Source organism: Danio rerio, chromosome 1 (assembly GCF_052040795.2).
Source record: "Danio rerio strain M-AB ecotype USA chromosome 1, GRCz13ab, whole genome shotgun sequence".
NCBI lineage: Eukaryota > Metazoa > Chordata > Actinopteri > Cypriniformes > Danionidae > Danio > Danio rerio.
Window position 1 is genome coordinate 55,061,587 of NC_141021.1, and position 19,627 is coordinate 55,081,213.

Sequence of the window (19,627 nt, forward strand, 5' to 3'; positions counted from 1 at the left end):
ATCTGTCCGACTGGCTGAATGATTGACTGGGCGACCGGCCAATCGGCTTACCCATCCTCCTCCTCCCTGAACCCAACCAATTTTACAGATTGACCCGCACACCCGCTTACTTCCTTAAACTCAACGAACAATTTACAAAAGCCATTAAGAAAAAGAAATGCCCTCGTATAATTTTTACCACGTTTTTAGATTTTACCACATTCACACCCTTTCATTTACTTGTTCACTTTTTTTATTCTGTTTTTGTCTTACCTGATTTCTGGAACCGCTCTTCACTGGGCTCAAACCTGGTCATTGTCGTTGTGGTCAGCTCCTTTCTGCATCTCAAGTCTGCCAACGTACACAACGAGCTTACTGTACAAACTAGTGGCGATTGGAAAGCCCTCCACACGGAGGTAAGCAGTCAGCCAGTATGCACAAAAAGGAACAGCGTCACACCACCCTGTAGAGTTCACTTACAAAATGAAATGCAGCCATATGTACCTCTGGCTACATAATTTGCGGTATCCAGAAACGTCCACGGGACTACGTTTTCAGAATTGGATTAACCCGCTCACCCACTTCCCCAAACCCAACCTATAGTGTTAAAAGAATATCCCTCTGCTGATTTTTACCATTTTTTACCGCATTCTCTTATTTACTTGTTTGTTGTATTTTTTTGGCTTGTTTTTTTGTCTTACCCGCTTTCTGGAACTGTTCTTCGCCAGACTCGAACCCCATTGTTTCAGTCAACTCTTTTCTGCATCTCAAGTCTGCCGACATACGTGGCAAGTCTCTGGACAAACCGGTAACAGCTGAAAAACCATCCATACGGAGGTAAGCGGTTAGCCAGTGGCATAGCGGACCAGCCTCTCCGCGAGATGGGGGGCCCCGTTTGATAACCTATATATATATATATAGGTTATCAAACGGGGCCCCCCCATCTCGCCCCATTTTCTGTTATTTTACAGACTTATTTCACTCTGTATTAATTCTTTAACATTATATAATTTCAAACTACTAAATCCTGGTCCTGGAGATCTTCCTTCCTGCAGTTTTTAGCTCTAACCCTAATCAAACACAACTAAACGAACTAAGATCTGAAGGGGCACTTGCTAATTACAGACAGGTGTGTTTGATCAAGGTTGCAGCTGAACTCTGCAGGAAGGAAGATCTCCAGGAACAAGAATGGGCACCCCTGATGTAATATATGCAACACAGGCTCATTCTTCAGCCGGAGGTTTGTATGGCTGCATTTCGTCTTTCAAAGGAACACTACCGTGCGATATGACGGTGTTCCTTTTCGCTATAGTAGTACCAGCTGACAACTTACCTCCATGTGGATGACTTTCCAGCTGTTAGCAGTTTGTCCAGTTAGCTCATCATGTATGTCGGTGGACTGGAGACACTGAAAGGAGCTCACCATAAAGATAGGTTTTGAGTCTGGCGAAGAGCGGTTCCAGAAAGCAGGTAAGACAAAGACAGAATGCACAAAAAAAAAAATAAAGAAGTAAATAACAGGGTGAGAATGTGGCAAAATCTGAAAACGTGGTAAAAATCAGGCAAGGGCCTTTCTTTTTCTGGATTGCTTTTGAAAACACTATTGGTTGGGTTTAGGGAAGTCTGTGATCAGGTAAATCTGTGCTTTTGAAAACACTATTGGTTGGGTTTAGGGAAGTCGGTGATGGCGTCAATCTGTGCTTTTGAAAACACTGTTGGTTGGGTTTAGGGAAGTCTGTGATCGGGTAAATCTGTGCTTTTGAAAACACTATTGGTTGGGTTTAGGGAAGTCGGTGATGGCGTCAATCTGTGCTTTTGAAAACACTGTTGGTTGGATTTGAGGAAGGACGGTCGGTCAGTCAACAGCGGCCTCTGGTGGATTTTCGCGAGAACAGCAGGCACGAGTGAAAATTTTAAATCTCAAAAAGCATACACAGCGCCCTCTGGTGGATTCTTGAAAAACAAAAACTGCATCAAAGAAACCTGGGATCTATTTGGCACTCTCCAGAAATGCATACAGAGTTATGTTTTCAGAATGAGCCTGGGTTGAATATATGACTTTAGTAGACAAAGGTGTATTGAAAAAGCTACTATATAGTGAGTATTATAATTATTGTTATTATAAAGGATGCACTAATGTTTTTATACCACTGATAAAAAAGGCAATAAGCTGAATGAAAAAAGTAGTATTTTTAAAATATTGCCATGACTTGCCGAACAGATAGCATGTTTATGCTTTGAATAAATACATTTCATATAGATATCTGTCGACTACAGATAACACAACAGATGACAAAACTGATACTGCGCAGAACAAAAGGCAAATAGTTCCCTGAAACTATAAACCTGTCACTGCAAACACATGTAGGAGCAATGTAAACAAAATATCTCCCCCCTGTGCTCAGGTCATGGATACGCTGCTTTCCCTCAAAGTAGGTCTGCAAAACTGACAATAGACTCATTCAATAAAATATAAAAGTATTTTTATAATGCATTATTAAATGTTAAACAATTAATAAATACGGTACAAGCATGTTGTTCATGATACTAGGCTTCATACATTAACCACTATGTCTTGTATTGTAGTACTGAAAATAATAGTAAAGCCTTTTGGGGCAGCAATGGGTAGCACAATCGCCTCACACCAAGAAGCTCGCTGGTTTGAGCCCCGAATAAGTTGGATAAGTTAGCAGTTCATTCCGCTGTGGCGATCCCTGATTAATAGAGAAACTAAGCCGAAAAGAAAATGAATGAATACAACCTTTTGTATGAATTTTTATTGTTGTTTTTATTCCTAGCCAGCGTCATCCATCACATTACGTCACCTGTAACTGCCAGTGCTCTAACTAGCTGTATCACCTGTCCTGGTGGTTTCATTTTAATGGCAAACCAGGAACTACCTGCGTGTTTTTGATGAATAGACAGCTGTAAAATAGCAAAAGACGCCTTAGGGTTAATATAACCACCATGTAAACGCAGCAGTCGAGAAGGTTCACTTGGAGTGACGTCACGTCCCCTTTCACCCAGTTTCTGCTGCTCGCGCTCTGAGGCGAGGTTACTATCGGTCATCACAGCAATGCAGATCACCATAAGTCCAGTTTTTCTGTAAACCTATAATTTTCTATTAAGTATTAAGCTCGTTGTGCGTTTTAGATACGTTTTACTTCGTGTAATTTGCATTATAGCAACACGGTTTATGAATATGACGGATTAAGCGAGTTCACAAGACTATCACGCTAAGGCTTTCCATCAGATGAATTGATTTAGGTTAAGAAACGTCGAGTGAAATGTATTTAATAGGTGAATAGATTCAACAGCTAGATGTTATGGTAAACTAGTCTATATTTATCCAGCGCCCGCACCCCCTCCCCTTTCGCGGGGTTACTATCGGACAAACTGACTCTTTGTGCCCAGCTGCAGAGAGGAGACTGAAAATAAATGCACATGTTTGCTTCCTTTGGCAAAATAATGTTCGAGTCTGCGTATTCTCATCGTTTTGAAGCATTTTACACGAGATAAACGTGCAGCGCCAACGATTTTTTTCCTGAGGACGCGCGAATTTTTTGCAACATGTCGCGTGAACGCATTTGAATATCGTGCGATCATCACGTTGCGTCTTTTTTATGTCCTAATAGATGCTTTTTGCATATCAAGCGTTTTCTGCGGTTGTCATTGTGATTCTGTGTTTTAATCGACGTTTTTTTCCATCTCGGGTTGGCTATTGCTTTGAAAAACTGTTTTTCTGCCATCCTTATTTATTTAGTGATGACAGAAAACCTATTTTTCGAAGCAAACGACAGCATAAAGCTCGATTTTTATGTCAAACGTTGTAACCAGTGGTTCAGTTCACCTGCAAAAGTAGCGTTTTGCTGCTGAGGGATGTAGTGTTAGTCAACAGAACGGAGGCGCGTGCTCTTAAAAGGGTAACAGCTCTTCAGAGCTTTACAGTTATGTGTCAGGCTCAGTGCCATTAAAACTAAGTGAAGCAGTAAATACTTCATCTACCTGTTAGGTATGAGTTGATAAGTGACTCAGTAAAGACACAGACATGTTCAGACGTGTTGGCATTGACTGACAACAGATGATAAAAAACAAAACAAAGGCTAAACTTGGGCTGTCAGTCCATTTTTAATAGACATCTAATAGCCCAAAACTAGAGTAGTTGTCGAATAGATGGTAAAGTCTAGATACGTGGCCGGCCAGAAGTGCAATATGTACATAAATTATAGTATAATTGTTTATGACACTGTTTAACATTAAAATTTTTACAGTACTGTGACGTTTGAGTTTAGGGTTGGGGTGGGAGTAGGCGTTAAAAAAAATAACATTTATTGTGTAATTTAATGATAGCTTAAATAATACTTGGTACAACTTGTGTTTTTACATTACTGTTGTGGTTGGGTTTAGGCTTGCGGACCGACATTAATTCAATTACAATAAATGGGAAATTTGATTTATAATAAAAATAATTCTCGTTAACTTCCGGCCGCAACCAGATACAATCTAACAACAACCCAAATAGACCGATTAGACAGACTTTATTTGTGTAGTCATTCATTTCTGTTTATTTGATGAGTAGTCTAGTTTAGGCCTATTCTTAGATGTCTATTCGATTTTAACTGATAGCTCAAATTTAGCCTTATTTTAACCAAGCCGACTATGTTTAGATGTCTATTAGACATCTATTAAACATCTTTAAAAAAAAAAAATTTGCTTGCTGGGATGTGTCCAGATGTGTTGGCATTGATTGACAACAGATGATAAAACAAACAAAGCTAAATATTTTGTGTTTAATAGACGTCTAATAGACATCTAAACGTAGACAGCTTGGCTAAAACAAGCCATCTCATCTTAGAATAGCCCAATACTAGACTAGTCGACAAATAGACAGATTAGACAGACTTTATTTGTGTAGTCATTAATTTCTGTTTATTTGATGAGTAGTCTAGTTTAGGTCTATTCTTAGACGTCTATTAGATTTTCACTGACAGCCCAAATTTAGCCTTGTTTTAGCCAAGATGTCTATGTTTATTAGATGACATCTTTTAAAAACAAAATTTGCTTGCTGGGATGTGTCTAGACGTGTTGGCATTGCTTGACAACAGATGATAAGAAAACAAACAAAGCTAAATATTTTGTGTTTAATAGACGTCTTATAGACATCTAAACGTAGACAGCTTATCTAAAACAAGGCATCTCATCTTAAGAATAGCCCAAGACTAAACTAGTTGTCAAATAGACTGATCAGACAGATTTTATATGTGTAGTCATTCATTTCAATTAGATTTTCACTGATAGCTCAAGTTAAGCTTTGTTTTAGCCAAGACGACTGTGTTTAGACGTCTATTAGACATCTTTTAAAAACCAAAAATGCTTGCTGGGATGTGTCCAGACGTGACATTGCTTGACAACAAATGCTAAAAAACAAACATGGGTACTAGAGTGTTGAGAGAACCACCATCGTTGTGATTTTTCACAGTTATATTGTAAGATAAGTACAAGTATAATAACAAAATATATTCAGCATTTACCGTTAAGCTGTTTCAAACTGAAAAGTAAAGTTTAAGAAGGATTGTACCCAAACCAAACAACTCATTGATTAAAATGAGTCAATATAAGAGTGCAATCAACTGGATACAAATATCTGAAATGTGTTTGTCTGTTCAATACACAAAGAGATGCGCATAAGCTTGAAACAAGTGGATTGTGAATAAGTTTTCATTTGTGGGTGAGCTGCCCCTTTAAGCCGTACAAATGTAAACGCCTCCAGTCACATGTCTGCAGTGTTTACCACAGTCTCAATTTTGTAGCTTCCTTTCTCAGCTCAAGAGTTGTGGTTTCCTTTGCAAAGACATTTTGTGTTCGGATGCTTTGTTTATCTCTCGTTCGCTGTCTCACTTGCGCTCATTCTCTGTGTCAACAGCGCAGAGTCACCCCTGAGGCTCAGCTCCACAATCCTGGCAGTGGATACTAGGGCAGGAGGGTAGAATTATTCACTTTTGGCAGCCATACAGACTTCATGAGCTCAAAGAGGTGATCTGCCTGAAAAACAGGATGAAAGTGCTGATCACATGACTGAAGACACAAAAGGCACAATGTTACATTGCCCCAGTCAAATCAGTGTCATTGTGTCCTTCTCCAACTGTGTGGTTAGAAAACAACAGGTCAGATTCGGCTTTTTAAGATGATGTTTAATTCACAATATCACTGAATATACTCAATTTAGATTTGACTCTTTAAATGTAAAAAGTTAAAGAGCCCATGTGATGCTTCGTGTTTTCATTTTATTTTAGTGTTAACTGTTTATGCAAATGATCTGCAAAGTTACAAAGCTCAAATCTTCAAATAAAGGGCGTTTTAGTGATTTGGGGGTTCTAGGCAATTCAAGGTATGTTGGCCTTAGCATTTTTGCATGTTAAAAATTATGTGTGTGTGCGTGTGTGTATATACAGTTTATATATATATAAAATATTAGAATATTAGAATAGAGAATATTAGAAATATTAGAATATTTTTTCCAACACATTTTTATTCATAATAGTTTTAATAACTTATTTCTAATAACTGATTACTTTTATCTTTGCCATGATTATAGTAAATATATTTTACTATATATATATATATATGAGTAATATAAAACTCTTAGCAATGTGATATGGCTGTATATCGGCACTTGTGGGAGGCGTGTGTTGGCACGAGGCTGCAGGCGAAGTGCTTTAGTGCACCCACCAGTGCCGATATACAGCCATATCGCACTGCTACTAGTGTGATATTGCGTTTATACAACAGTTTGACGGCCTAATTGTGTATATAAAAACAAAATCAAACATGGAGAGTCTCAAAAACCCTTTTGTATGAGGAACTACTTTCTTCCATGTTGGATTCAAATCATAAGCTGACAATTAAACAGCTGAGCTAGCATCTTTTAAACTTTAGATCTGTAGTGTCTGCTTTTTGCTGGCTGTATGTGGGCGGAGTAATACTTAAAAGGTAAAGAGGCTGTACGGGTGCTGATATTACTTAAATATAATATATATATATATATATATATATATATATATATATATATATATATATATATATATATATATATATATATATATATATATATATATAGATAGGCATAGATATGTTTTAATCTAGATTAATCTTGGAATCCATCTAGATTAAATAGACTCAACTGACTTCTGCTGAAGGCGTTCAGAATATGTGTGCTACCCAAATAGTAAGTCTTTGAGAACGGGTTTCTCAAGCTAGATGGTGCATTAGACCAGGGGCTCATCTCCTTTTTCCAAAATGCATCACAAACTGCTTGAGAAACTGTTCTACTATGATAATTAGTGTTGAAAATAAATGATGTTCAACCAGATGTACTTGTGTTTACTAACTGTTTATTTAGTTGAACATGAATTTTGAACTGTAGGCCTACATGAGCGTGGTTTAATAAATTCCTTAACACTCTCACCAATCCTTACTCCTTTTTTGTAGAATAGACGCAGCTCCCAACCCATCTTTGGCAATAGATTAACGGCGATATTTTTTCTAATCGCGCGATAAGAGTCTATGTTAACGCAGCACGTTAACGCAGATAACCGCCCATCATTTAATAATTTTCTTTTCGGCTAATTCCCTTTATTAATCTAGGGTCGCCACAGTGGAATGAACCGGCAACTTATACAGCAAATGTCTTACGCAGCGGATGCCCTTCATCACTGGTTGGACTTGTGGGGGAAACCAACTCGAACATGGGGAGAACATGCAAACTCCACACAGAAACCCCAACCGGTCCAGCTGGGACTTGAACCAGTGACCTTCTTGCTGTGAGGCGATAGTTCTAGCCACTGTGCCGCCCCCATACTTTATTTCTACACTACAAAACATTGCGCATGTGCAGTATAGACGGAATGTTCCATTATTCATGGGGGGCCTCTGTTTTGAAAAGAAGTAATAATCTTAAAGTCTTAACAGTTTTAGACAGATTTTACAACATATGATAGAAAATTATATATAAATATAAAAGAGCTTTATGATTAATATTGGCTTCTTGGCTTTGGTCGGGGGCTGCTAATTCCCCTGGGCCCTTAGTCCTAATATTCTGCAAATCTGCATCATTTTAAATATTATCATGATGCCACCCAGATACTTTTTAAAATGATAGTTATTGTAAAAATAATCCAATTTTTAATTAATCCTAATTTGATGCAAAATTGATTCATGACAACCCAGCCTTAACTCAACAGTTGTGTTTTGCTTATCTGACCCATTGCTGTGTTACAACAACCCAACTTTTTCTAGAGTGTTGAGAAAGAATGCTAGCTATCAGTAATTTGCAGTGTTGTCTCACAGCTTGAGGCGCTGTGTGTTCCTGGAGTTATACAATAAAAAACATACAACTGTAAAATGTTTTGCTCAATTATACCTTGCAAAACTGGTTCTGATTGATTTGCTTGATCATCTGCATTGTTAGAGTTTGACTCTGACTTAAACTGATACATTAAAGCTCACTTACAGTAATAACTTTGGTATTAAAAGCAGTGGAAGCCAAATCCAATTTTTATTACAATATATTATGTTTCTGACACATGCTTGAAGTGTTTGGACAATCACGATGCCCAATCAGAGCACTATTATTTAGTTTATTCAATTCACCTATAGCGCATGTGTTTGGACTGCGGGGGAAACCAGAGCCCCAGGACAAAACCCACGCCAACACGGGGAGAACATGCAAACTCCACAAAGAAACCCCAACTGGTCCAGCCGGGACTTGAACCAGTGATCTTGGACCAGTGCTAGCCACTGTGCTGCCCCATACTTTGTTTCTACACTGCAAAACAATTCTTGCTGGCTTATTCATTAATTCATTTTCGGCTTAGTCTCTATTTCAGGGCTTGCCACAGCAGAATGAAACGCCAACTATTCCAGCATATGTTTTATGCAGCGGATGCCATTCCAGCTGCAACCCAGTATAGGGAAACACCTATAAACACTCATTCACACACACTAATACACAAAGGCCAATTTAGTTAATCCAATTCCCCTATAGCTCATGTGTTTGGACTGTGGGGGAAACCAAAGCACCCGGTTCAGCCAACTGGTCCAGCCAGGACTCGAACCAGCAATCTTCTTGCTGTGAGGAAGCAGTGCTGACCACTGAGCCCACCTTTGCTGGCTTACATGTTTTAGTTAAACCAAAGGAGCTTTTCTAGTCATCTCAACTTACATCAATCACACTGACTGATACATCTTACGTTAAACTTTATAGAACTTAATTAGTTGAAACAGTATTAACTTCTTAAAATAAGTTAAAGGAACAAAATGATACATTTTTTTGTCATTGCATTTTTTACAGTGTATAAAAGTGTTTCTTTGAGTGATTTATAAAATAAGAGTGCATAAAAGAACTACTAGTACTATCACACACTATTTATGCTTTAAAATAAATTTCAAGAAAAAAACAGGATGCACTGATAGAGATGTGCTGTTTACATGAACTACAATTTCATTAATAGTTGACTTTTCAAATTATCCAGACCAGCGATGCGGAAAGTCCAGGGAATGCAGTGGGTCAGTGAAATGCATCTCCTGTATTGAACCAAACACTAAAGAGATGTGTATAAAAGTCACAAGCTGCTCCGGACTCTAAACCTTCGTTGTGCATATTCTTCAGCTGCGCTATGTTTTTAGTACATGGCATTGTATTTTGAGCGATAGGTGGATTTCTAGGCCACTTTATCAGCTTAATTCAATAGCTGGTGCTATATGTCTTTTTTTGTTCAGTATCTTCCCTCAAGGCCCTGCCCGGGGTTGTGTCTAAAGTCTTTTAAAGCTTGTCTTAATTTCTCAGAGGTCCTGGTGACCTAGAGATTTTTTTTAATTTCCCACACACACATTAAAATTGGGTTTTCAGCAGTTTTTTGGGGTAGTTGAATTGCTTTGTAAGTACCACTGCAGTACAAAGAATATGAACGCTTCCTTCACGCGTCACTAAATTTGTTTAGTTAAGTGAAGGATTAAAATTATTACTTACTCCCAGGGCCGTTTATATCAAAGTTGATATTTAGCCACTCCTTGTTGTTGTTTCGTACAGTAGTGGCGCAAGCTTTACTGGTACTCTTGGCCAACGACGGTTGTGCCGCCCTCTTGATGTTCATGCTGCCCTTTCGGTGATGAAAGTGAATTGGGGGGATGGGGGGTCTTCGTGCCACCCTTAGCAAGATGCCGTTCTGGGCAGTTGCCCACATTGCCCATGCTTAAATCCGCCACTGGTTTAGTGACATCAAATTTTGCCCAACCTGGAGGACCCAGACATACACACATATGCTACACAATTTAGCTTACCCATTTCTTTGGACTTTGGCAAACATGCAAACTCCACACAGAAATACCGTATAGCCCAGCCGGGAGTCAAACCAGCGAACTTCTTGCTGTGAGGTGACAGCACTACCTACCGCGCCACGGTTCCACCCTTATAGGAGTCAAATACAGCATTAAAATAGATACTGTGATCTTCAAGCTTGGTGCTCCAAAGGCTGAAATTTTCAACCCAGGCTCATTATGGATATGTACCCCTGGATACATTTCTGGAGAGCACCTAATACGTCCCTGGAGCTACGTTGTTTTGCAGTTTTTGTTTTCGCAAATACCCCAGAGGCTGCTGTGTACACTTTTTGAGATCTCAAATTTCTCTCGCGAGTGCCATTCGCACATGTTGTTCTCGCGTAAATCCACTAGAGGCCACTGTCGACTGACCGATTGACTGACCCATCCTCCTCCTAAACCCAACCAAAAGTATTTTCAAAAGCACTGATTGACTTGTTCTTCACCGGAATCAAATCCTGTCGTTGTGGTAAACTCCTCTCTGCGTTTCATGTCTATTGATGTACATGGCGACCCACTAAACAAACTGGTAACAGCGGGAAAGCTGTGCATACGGAGGTAATCGGTCAGTTGGTAAGCGAGAAAAGTAACTTCGTCATACAACCCTGTGGCGTTTGTTTTAAATATGAAATGCAGCTACGTACGTCTGGCTACATAATTTGTGATTTCCAGAAAACTATATGAGGGCTACATTTTCTGTTGCATCCCCTTCCCTTAACCCAACCGATAGTGTTTTCAAAAGCAATCCAGAAAAAGAATAGCCACCTCATTTTTACCACATTTTTTAGATCTTACCACATTCTCACCCTGTTATTTACTTGTTTAATGAATTTTTTTTGTATAACCTGCTTTCTGGAACCATTCTTCGCAAGATTTGAAACCCGTCAACGCTGTCAACTCCACTTTATGTCTCAAGATCGCCAACTTACGCAGTGAGCCACTGGGTAAACTGGTAATTATGGAAAAGCCGTCTACACAGAGGTAAGCAGTCAGATGTTAGTGCAAAAAGAAACAGAAGCCATCAACGGTGTCAATCCACCTCATAGCATTCGTTTGAAAGACTAAATGCAGCCATATGTACCTCTGGCTACATAATTCGTGCTTCACAATGAGCCTGTGTTGGAAATTTTCCAGGGCCACACACAAGATCTTTGGACAAAGCAAAGCATAAATGTGATTTAAAGGAGCTTTTGTCATTGTAGTCAACTCCTATTCATAGCAAAACATGTTAAACCAGTAAATCAGATTTTTTAAATATTTAATTATGTTTATTGACACTCGCTTTAGCATTTTATGTCCTGATGGTAGAAGTAATGAGTGTGGCTGAACAGGGCAAATCCATTTGAAGCAGTTAACCATCTGCCAACCAACCACTGCACTTCCAATTTCAGTGATATCTCTCAGATTATAATATAAGATATAAGGATTAAGTTAAAATGTTTGTATTAAGTTTATAATGCAAACAATATGGATTTAATATTAAAGTAGAATGAAATCCATAATGTTTGTAATATTTCAGTACTGAGTTGTGGATGTAAGTGCTTCCTCTGTGTAAAACATATGCGGAAATAGTTAGTGGTTCATTCCACCGTGGTAGCCCCTGATAAATAAGCCACTAAGCCGAAGTAAAATGAATGAATGTTTGTATTATGAACTCATACCGTGTATAATTGAACATGCTTCAAACAGTCTGGTTTTCAACGGACCAGCGTTGCCCTTTTAAGAGCTGTTTTGGGTCCGCACGTGCTTTCCATATATGGAGGCTCGAGCATTTGTCCGACAGTAACCTCGCGCATCGCTATAAAAGGATGGAGGAGAGGAAAAAGGTCCGTCCATAAGAACACAAAGCACCACCAGTACAATATCGCTCGGAGAGAGTTTAAACAGCTGCTTTATCCTCTCTTTTCTAAAAGGATTTACAGTTTATATGAAATAAGGAACAATCATTAAGGAGCAAGAAATAGCGGTGAGTAAAAGTATGGAGTTTCATTATTTTTGTGAAGTGCAAGCTCTCAAGTTTTGTTTTTTAAGTATTTATTAATTAATAATGTGCCTATACGTGCTATTCATGTCATGATAAATACATGTTGTTGTTGTTGTTGTCTGATTCAATTAAGCGACTGACGCATTTTATGAGTTGCGATGCACCAAAAATCTAAGATGCGAACATATTGAAAACATTTAAACAACCTGTCACGTTTTGTCATGTATTAGTTATACCGTATAAGCATCTAAATAAGTTAACCTGCTAATTATTTGTTTAGAAAAGCGCTGCTGTTTTTGTAAAAACTTGCGCGATCGAGTCTTTGTTGTAAACACTTGATGAGTTACGACGTGTTAAACGCGTCGTGACAGATGTTAATGTTCGATGAGATAAATATTGTTAAACTGTATATTCATTTTCATCCCTTTGAGAGAATGACAAGTTGGAAAGTGTTAAACAAAGAAGACTGTAAGTGTGTCTTCAGCATCTGCTTCGTATACGCGTGTCTGCTGTAAATGACCGAGAGTAACCTCTCTCCTGCGGAACAATGAAAAGCACACGGAGAGCCTCAGCTCCTCTGCATCTTTAAAACATCGCGATTAGAAACACTTTCAGTGAAAAAAACATCGCCTGCGGACTGCAATTCGGTGTATGAAGAAATGTCGATTCATATTTTTGCTACACAGAAATTCATGTCAAAGATTGAATGTTGTAAACAAGTGTAGCCAATATGTGGGGGCTGCTCGGATGGACTGGTCTTACTCTTCCTATTTCATACTAGTCAGTGCTCAAATGAGAATGACATTCTTTATTTTTCTTTCTTTAAGCCAAAATGAGCCCAAAATAAGGTGTTTTGCGGTGCATTATGTGGCTAAATTACGAAGCGATGGTAAAGAAAGCGGTAAACAAGCAGAAAAAAAGAGAAAATGGACTCGTCCACAAGGGACGCTCTTTATGTTTTGTATGAAAAACAAAAGCATTGAGCCTCGTTTGCCAGAAATGAAACACTAGTAAATAATCACTAACATGTATATGAAGCTAGTAACGAATCACTAACATATATATGAAAAGTTTAGATGTAAAAACCTCTAAATGCCGACTGAAATTTCCTCTAAACATTTTTATCAAGCTCATGTATGAAGGTTCAGTATTTTCACATTTATGTATGGCAAAGATTAAGTCCTTTTCATGGTCTTTAAAGTAAAATAACACAGCATAAACAAATGAAGCTGATTAAAATGTTCATTTTCAATGGAAATTTCAGACGGCACAGAGACTTTTGTATCTACTCTTTATATGTGATAATAATTGAGGAAAATAACACATTTGCTCATCGGATTTTTTCCATGTTGCTTTTAGTCATCTCTAAAAATAGCAGATTTGCTCATTAGATTGTTAGAAAATGTGATTTTTCAAGTGGCTTTCATTCTTTACTGAAAATATATGCCATCCTATGGTTTTCTCACTGTGTTTTAACACCACACAAGTTTATTATATTATTATATTTATTATATGTATGAAGAGTTTAGATGTAAAAAGCTCTAAATGCCATCTGAAATTTTCTTCTAAAATCAGCCTTTTTATTAAGCTTATGTTTGTAGGTTTAGTAATTTCACTTTTACAGCAAAGAATAATTCCTTTTATGGTCTTTTAGTGAAATAACACAACATAAACAAAGGAGGCTGATAAAAATCTTCATTTTCAATGTAACTTTCAGACGGCACAGAGGCTTTTGCATCTGAACTCTTCATACGTGTGATGATAATTGAGGAAAATAACACATTTGCTCATCAGATTTTTTCCATGTTGCTTTTATTTATCTCTAAAAATAGCAGATTTGCTCATTAGATTCTTAAAAAAATAATTTTACATGTGGCTTTCATTAATTCCTGAAAATATATGCCTACTTATGGTTTTCTCTGTGTTTTTAACAAGTTTTAAATGCGTACAAAAAATACTTTAAATCGTAAATTTAGAACCTGATGCATTTTCCGAGCAGAAAAAAATCACGTTAGTCATCCTAACAGTATCCTGACTCACGCATTTTGTTAGGAGTGACAGCATTCAGATTAATTGTAAAATGCATTACTGTGCAGTTTAAGCGAAACACCAGCAGGACATTGTGATAGTTGTGATTCAGTTCATTATGCAACATTACAGCCCACATACTGACATTGTTTCCTATTCACCTGATAACAGATAAGAGAAATGACTTGAAGATAAGCTACTGTATGCCTGTTATTTTTACCACGCTTACTTAAAAGCTGATTGAAATGAATCCATTTTGTCAAGTGCATTTTTTTGCAGTCAGCAGTCCCTTAATTCTCGGAAATACACAAGCAAAACAGCTGATATTGGGAAATTTGGGACATCTCTTGAATGTTTGCTTATCACAAAGTCCTCAATAGATAAAGATGGCATGACTTGTGTTGTCTGGATTTGAGTGCTTCATAGAGAACCATCAGTGGAAACAATTTGAGCTTGGCTTCACTAGTTTGACATCTATTTTTTTGATTGTTTATTATCTTGACAGCTTCTGTAAGGCGGCACGGATAGTGTGTATCCGTGGTAAGATGGCTGTCTCCACTCAGTTGGGTTTACTGTTGTGGAAGAACTTCACCTACAGACGGAGACAGACTGTAAGTTCATACCAAATGTATTTAGCAATATAAAGAGTAAATATGCTTATTCAGCTAAGATGTGGCATATGGAGTCCCTATAGGCTGCCGAGGTTGCAGAGGTCAGCAACAGATGCTGCATTATGCGAAATCATTAACCCTGTGTTGAATGGATTTCATGAATAAAAAAAAACATTCAATAGATTCACGCATCTTCTAAGTTGCTGTTGAAGTTACTGTGGATTATTTGTAGACAGTTTTCATATATGCATGCAAAATGATTGCCAAATCAAATATAAGTGCACGAATAGGAGGTACAGCAAATGAACAAGATGCATTTCATGAACAAAAAACATATAAATGAATGATTTGACACCTCAAATTTTAAAGTATTGAAGTAGTTGTTGATTATTTGTGATTAGTTGTCATATATGTATGCAAAATTATAGCAAAACCAAATATAAATGCATGAATAGGAGTTTCAGCAAATGAACAAGATGCATTTCATGCATAAAATGCATTTCATGCATAATTTGACAGCTGAAATCTTTAAACAGGGTATCTGTGGGGTATTAAAAAGTCTTAAATTCCAAAAACTAAATATTAGGCTTTAAAAAAGTCTTAAATTCATTAAAAATATTGTCTTATTGATTTAAAATAATTTTAAATAGGTCTTAATTTTCTTTGTTTATGCAAAGCCACTCAGTCGATCCAACACACATCCAATCACCGACAATACATCTCAATTAAACTTTAAGCTAAACTCTATTTATAACTAAGATTATAACAGTCAGTTTTGCATACATTTAGTTTATCAAGGTTTTAATTGACGTTATGTAAATAAAAATAAAATAAAAAAATAAAGTAAAGGTCTGCTTGATTGTGACAAAAGTGGACCTTTTAAAATAATAAGTAATTATTTTAAATATTTTTTAAAAGTAATTTAAATATGTTACTAAGAAATAACTAGTTTTTTTTTTTTTTTTTGATGGGACAAGTACATTTTTTTTTTATTGCTGGGCCATTACAAAAAAGCCTTAGCCTTTAGCCCTACATAAGTCTAACGTTTCATTCTTGGTGAAACCTGCAGAAACCCTGTTGAAGTTGAAGTAATTGTCGATTATTTGTGATTAGTTGTCATATATGCATGCAAATTGAAAGCAAAATCAAATATAAATGCATGAACAGGAGGTTCAGCAAATGAGCAAGTTGCCTTTCATAAGTAAAAACATACAAATAAATGATTTGACACCTCAAACGTTTAAAGTCGCTGTTGAGGTAATTGTTGATTATTTGTGTAGTTGTCTTATGTGCATGCAAATGATACATATATGAAAACTGCATATAAATTCATGTAAAGTATAATGCACAATGTATTTCATCAATCAAAAAACATACCAATGAATGATTTGAATGATTTTAAATGAAGTAATTGTTGATTATTTGTGAATAGTTATTATATATGCATGCAAAATGATAGCAAAAATAAATATAAATGCAAGAATAGAATACAGCAAGTGAGCAAGATGCATTTCATGCATGAAAAACATACAAATGAATGATTTGACTCAAATTTGTAAAGTCGCTGTTGAGGTAATTGTTGATTATTTGTGTAGTAGACTTATGTGCATGCAAATGATACATATATGAAAGCCGCATATAAATGCATGAAAATGATAATGCACAATGTATCAAAAAACATAACAATGAATGATTAGAACGATTTTAAATGAAGTATTTGTCGATTATTTGTGAATAGTTATCATATATGCATGCAAAATGATAGCAAAACCAAATATATTTGCATGCTCAGGAGGTACAGGAAATTAAGACGATGCCTTGTCAACAGGAAACCCATCAGCTGTCATGGTTAAACTGGATTTTCTTGACTCCGCTAGAATGAATAGAAATCTGAATACAGTCCATTAGGGAGGAACCAAAGCAATCGGGATGAAGAATGAAAACAAATAAGTCAGAAATCAGACTTCTGTGTTCTTTCTGTTTCAGATTCAGCTGCTGGTCGAGATCATATGGCCACTTTTCATCTTTTTCATCTTGATATCTGTCAGACTCTACTATCCGCCATACGAGCAACATGAATGTAAGATGGATTTATCACAATACAACTCACTTGTGTCTTTCTTGTCCAAAACTACAAACTCTTATATAAACCAAATGTAACCCTGGAGCACAACAACTTAAGTCTTAATTACAAGTCTTAAGTTAAGTCCTAAGTCTTAATCACGAGTCTTAAGGTGTAGGAATAACCAAAAATACATTGCAATGATCAAAATGAACGATTTTGTTTACATGCCAAAGTAAAGATCTGCTCTGATAACTTTTAATGTTGGGAAGTAAGAGTAATTTTTATTGACATTTGTAGTAGTTTGAAACCATACACAACATGACTAAAGTCTTGTCATTGACCACAGTTGTAAGAGCAACAAATAATAATAACTTGACTTCTAGTTGATCAATTGGAAAAGTGGCAGAAGGTAGATTTGTTTGATGAATCATCTGTTGATCTGCATCCCAATCATCACAAATACTGCAGAAGTCCTACTGGAACACACATAAACCCAAGATTCCCACTGAAATTAGTCAAGTTTGGTGAAGAAAAAATCATGGTTTAGGGTTACATTCAGTATGGGGGCATGCGAGAGATCTGCAGAGTGGATGGCAACATCAACAGCCTGAGGTATCAAGACATTTGTGCTGCGCATTACATTACAAACCACAGGAGAGGGCAAATTCTACAGCAGGATTGCGCTCCTTCTTAAACTTCAGCCTCCACATTAAAGTTCCTAAAAGCAAAGAAGGTGAAAGTGCTCCAGGATTGGCCAGCCCATTCACCAGACACGAACATTATTGAGCATGTCTGGGGTAAGATGGAGGAGAAGGCATTGAAAATGAATCCAAAGAATCTTGGAGAAGACTGCTTTCTTTGGCATTCCAGATGAATTTATTAATAGGTTATTTAATAAGCATGATCATATTTTATTTTGGTAAAATAGGCATCATCTAGAGGCCTTTGCCTTTCATATAAGCCACGTCTGATAACATATGATCTACTACAATTCAAGTTATTATTTGTTGCTCCTTAAACTTGGATAGGCGACAAGACTTTTGTCAGGTAGTGTACATTGTCTGTTGATAATATGGCATTTAAATGGCAAAATTACGATACAAAAACCATAAAACTTCCTTTTTTTCTGCCTTTGCATAGATTTATTTCTGTACATTATTTCTATACAATATTTTAAGCTAAAAATCATTTGCATATTAAATAAAGATCATGTTTCATGATGACATTTTGTCAATTTTCTACTGTAAATACATATTGGAACTTAATTTCTGATTGGTATGCACTGCTAAGAGTTTATTTTGAAACACTTGAAAGGCGATTTAATCAATATTTTAATATTCCACATATTTAAATAGTTGTATTTTGGCCAAATAATTTCAAATCTTAGCGAACCACTTATCAATAGGAAGCTTATTTATTCAGAGAAAAATTCCCAAAAGGTAAATCTTGTCACAAAAATTAACAAAAAAGACTGTTAATTTTCATTTTGCACTACTTGCACTGTAAAGCTGACAGATTGCTCTTAATGCACTGCATTTAATGTCACAATGATACAGTTTGTGTGCTTGTGTCGCTGTGCCTCATTCAAGTGTTAATATTTGCTCCTCTTTGGAAATCACGCAGTCCCCAGAGGGGGTCAAGGACAGCAAAACAGCTCCAGGAACAGCGTGAAATGTCAACTATATCGCAAGAGCCCAGCTTTCTTGCAACGTGTCGTTTCCTGTACTTTGAGCCAGGCTAACTAAACGCTCACTTATCTTGAGTTAATTCAAAATCTGAAAAACAAATGCCAGTCTAATAGGAAAGAAATAAGGCTGTAGATCTGGTTTGTGGAAACGTACACTCTTCAAACAAACATTATTTACATTAGGGAGAGGATTTCTGGAGGATTCTGTGATGGAATTATGTTGCAAATTACGCAAACTGTGATGATGTCTGTATGCGTGCATAGATGGTGTAATATATCCTTGTTATTAAACTTGAAGAAATGTGCTAAACTACTTTGTTATCTATGAATCCTTTAAAAATATGATATGAATGCATTTGTCTGATACTTTTACTCAAGTGTGACTTGTAAATAAGAAACGAAGACAATATTTTCAATGAAACAAAAATGTAAAGCAAGAATGAAGGCAACAAGAGAAGTAAAAACCTTTTTCATTAGCTAACAATTGAGTTTATCTCAAAATTAATGTGTTTTTCATGTTTATGTGTGTTTTTGAATTGCATTTAGGGATATTACGCTCTCCTCTGACAACGTTTGATGTTTAGTTAGTTTAACTAAGTAATTGTATTGACATTTTTAGAAGTTCCGATATGATACGATACGATACGATACAAAAACCAAGTAATGAGAAGACTTTTTCTGTTATTGTACAGATTTATTTACCTTATTTCAAACAATATATTTATATTTCAATATGAAAATGTTTTATTTATATATATTGTTTGACACGTTAGCCTGCGGGATTCTAACATGACTTTATCGAACTCAAGTGTAGAAATCATAGGAGTAATTTAAATATACTATAGCTTTTTTTCTATTATTTATATTGTGATATAAATTAAAATGGCAGCACAGAG

At 36.6% G+C, this 19,627-nt stretch overlaps 2 protein-coding genes across 7 annotated transcripts in view; both read left to right on the forward strand.

Annotated features, from left to right (window-relative positions):
• tacr3l (tachykinin receptor 3-like) overlaps positions 1 to 6,342 on the forward strand; it is a 59,720-nt gene extending 53,378 nt beyond the window's left edge. The window contains exons 17-18 of one of the 5 annotated variants that reach the window (XR_015475780.1): positions 311 to 395; positions 5,903 to 6,342. Coding sequence is in view for 3 of the 5 variants with exons in the window: in XM_087235913.1 (XP_087092039.1) it covers positions 5,903 to 5,953 (51 nt within the window). In the remaining 2 variants the exon portion in view is untranslated. The remainder of the gene's footprint in view (positions 1 to 310; positions 396 to 5,902) is intronic. The other 4 variants (XR_015475792.1, XM_087235913.1, XM_087235915.1 and 1 more) reach the window with 4 other exon arrangements.
• A 5,822-nt stretch (positions 6,343 to 12,164) lies between these two features.
• abca1a (ATP binding cassette subfamily A member 1a) overlaps positions 12,165 to 19,627 on the forward strand; it is a 68,085-nt gene continuing 60,622 nt past the window's right edge. Inside the window, exons 1-3 of one of the 2 annotated variants that reach the window (NM_001309465.1) lie at positions 12,165 to 12,322; positions 14,874 to 14,979; positions 16,966 to 17,059. In NM_001309465.1, the coding sequence (NP_001296394.1) occupies positions 14,914 to 14,979; positions 16,966 to 17,059 (160 nt within the window). In that variant the 5' untranslated portion in view covers positions 12,165 to 12,322; positions 14,874 to 14,913. The remainder of the gene's footprint in view (positions 12,323 to 14,873; positions 14,980 to 16,965; positions 17,060 to 19,627) is intronic. The other variant, XR_015475777.1, reaches the window with a different exon arrangement.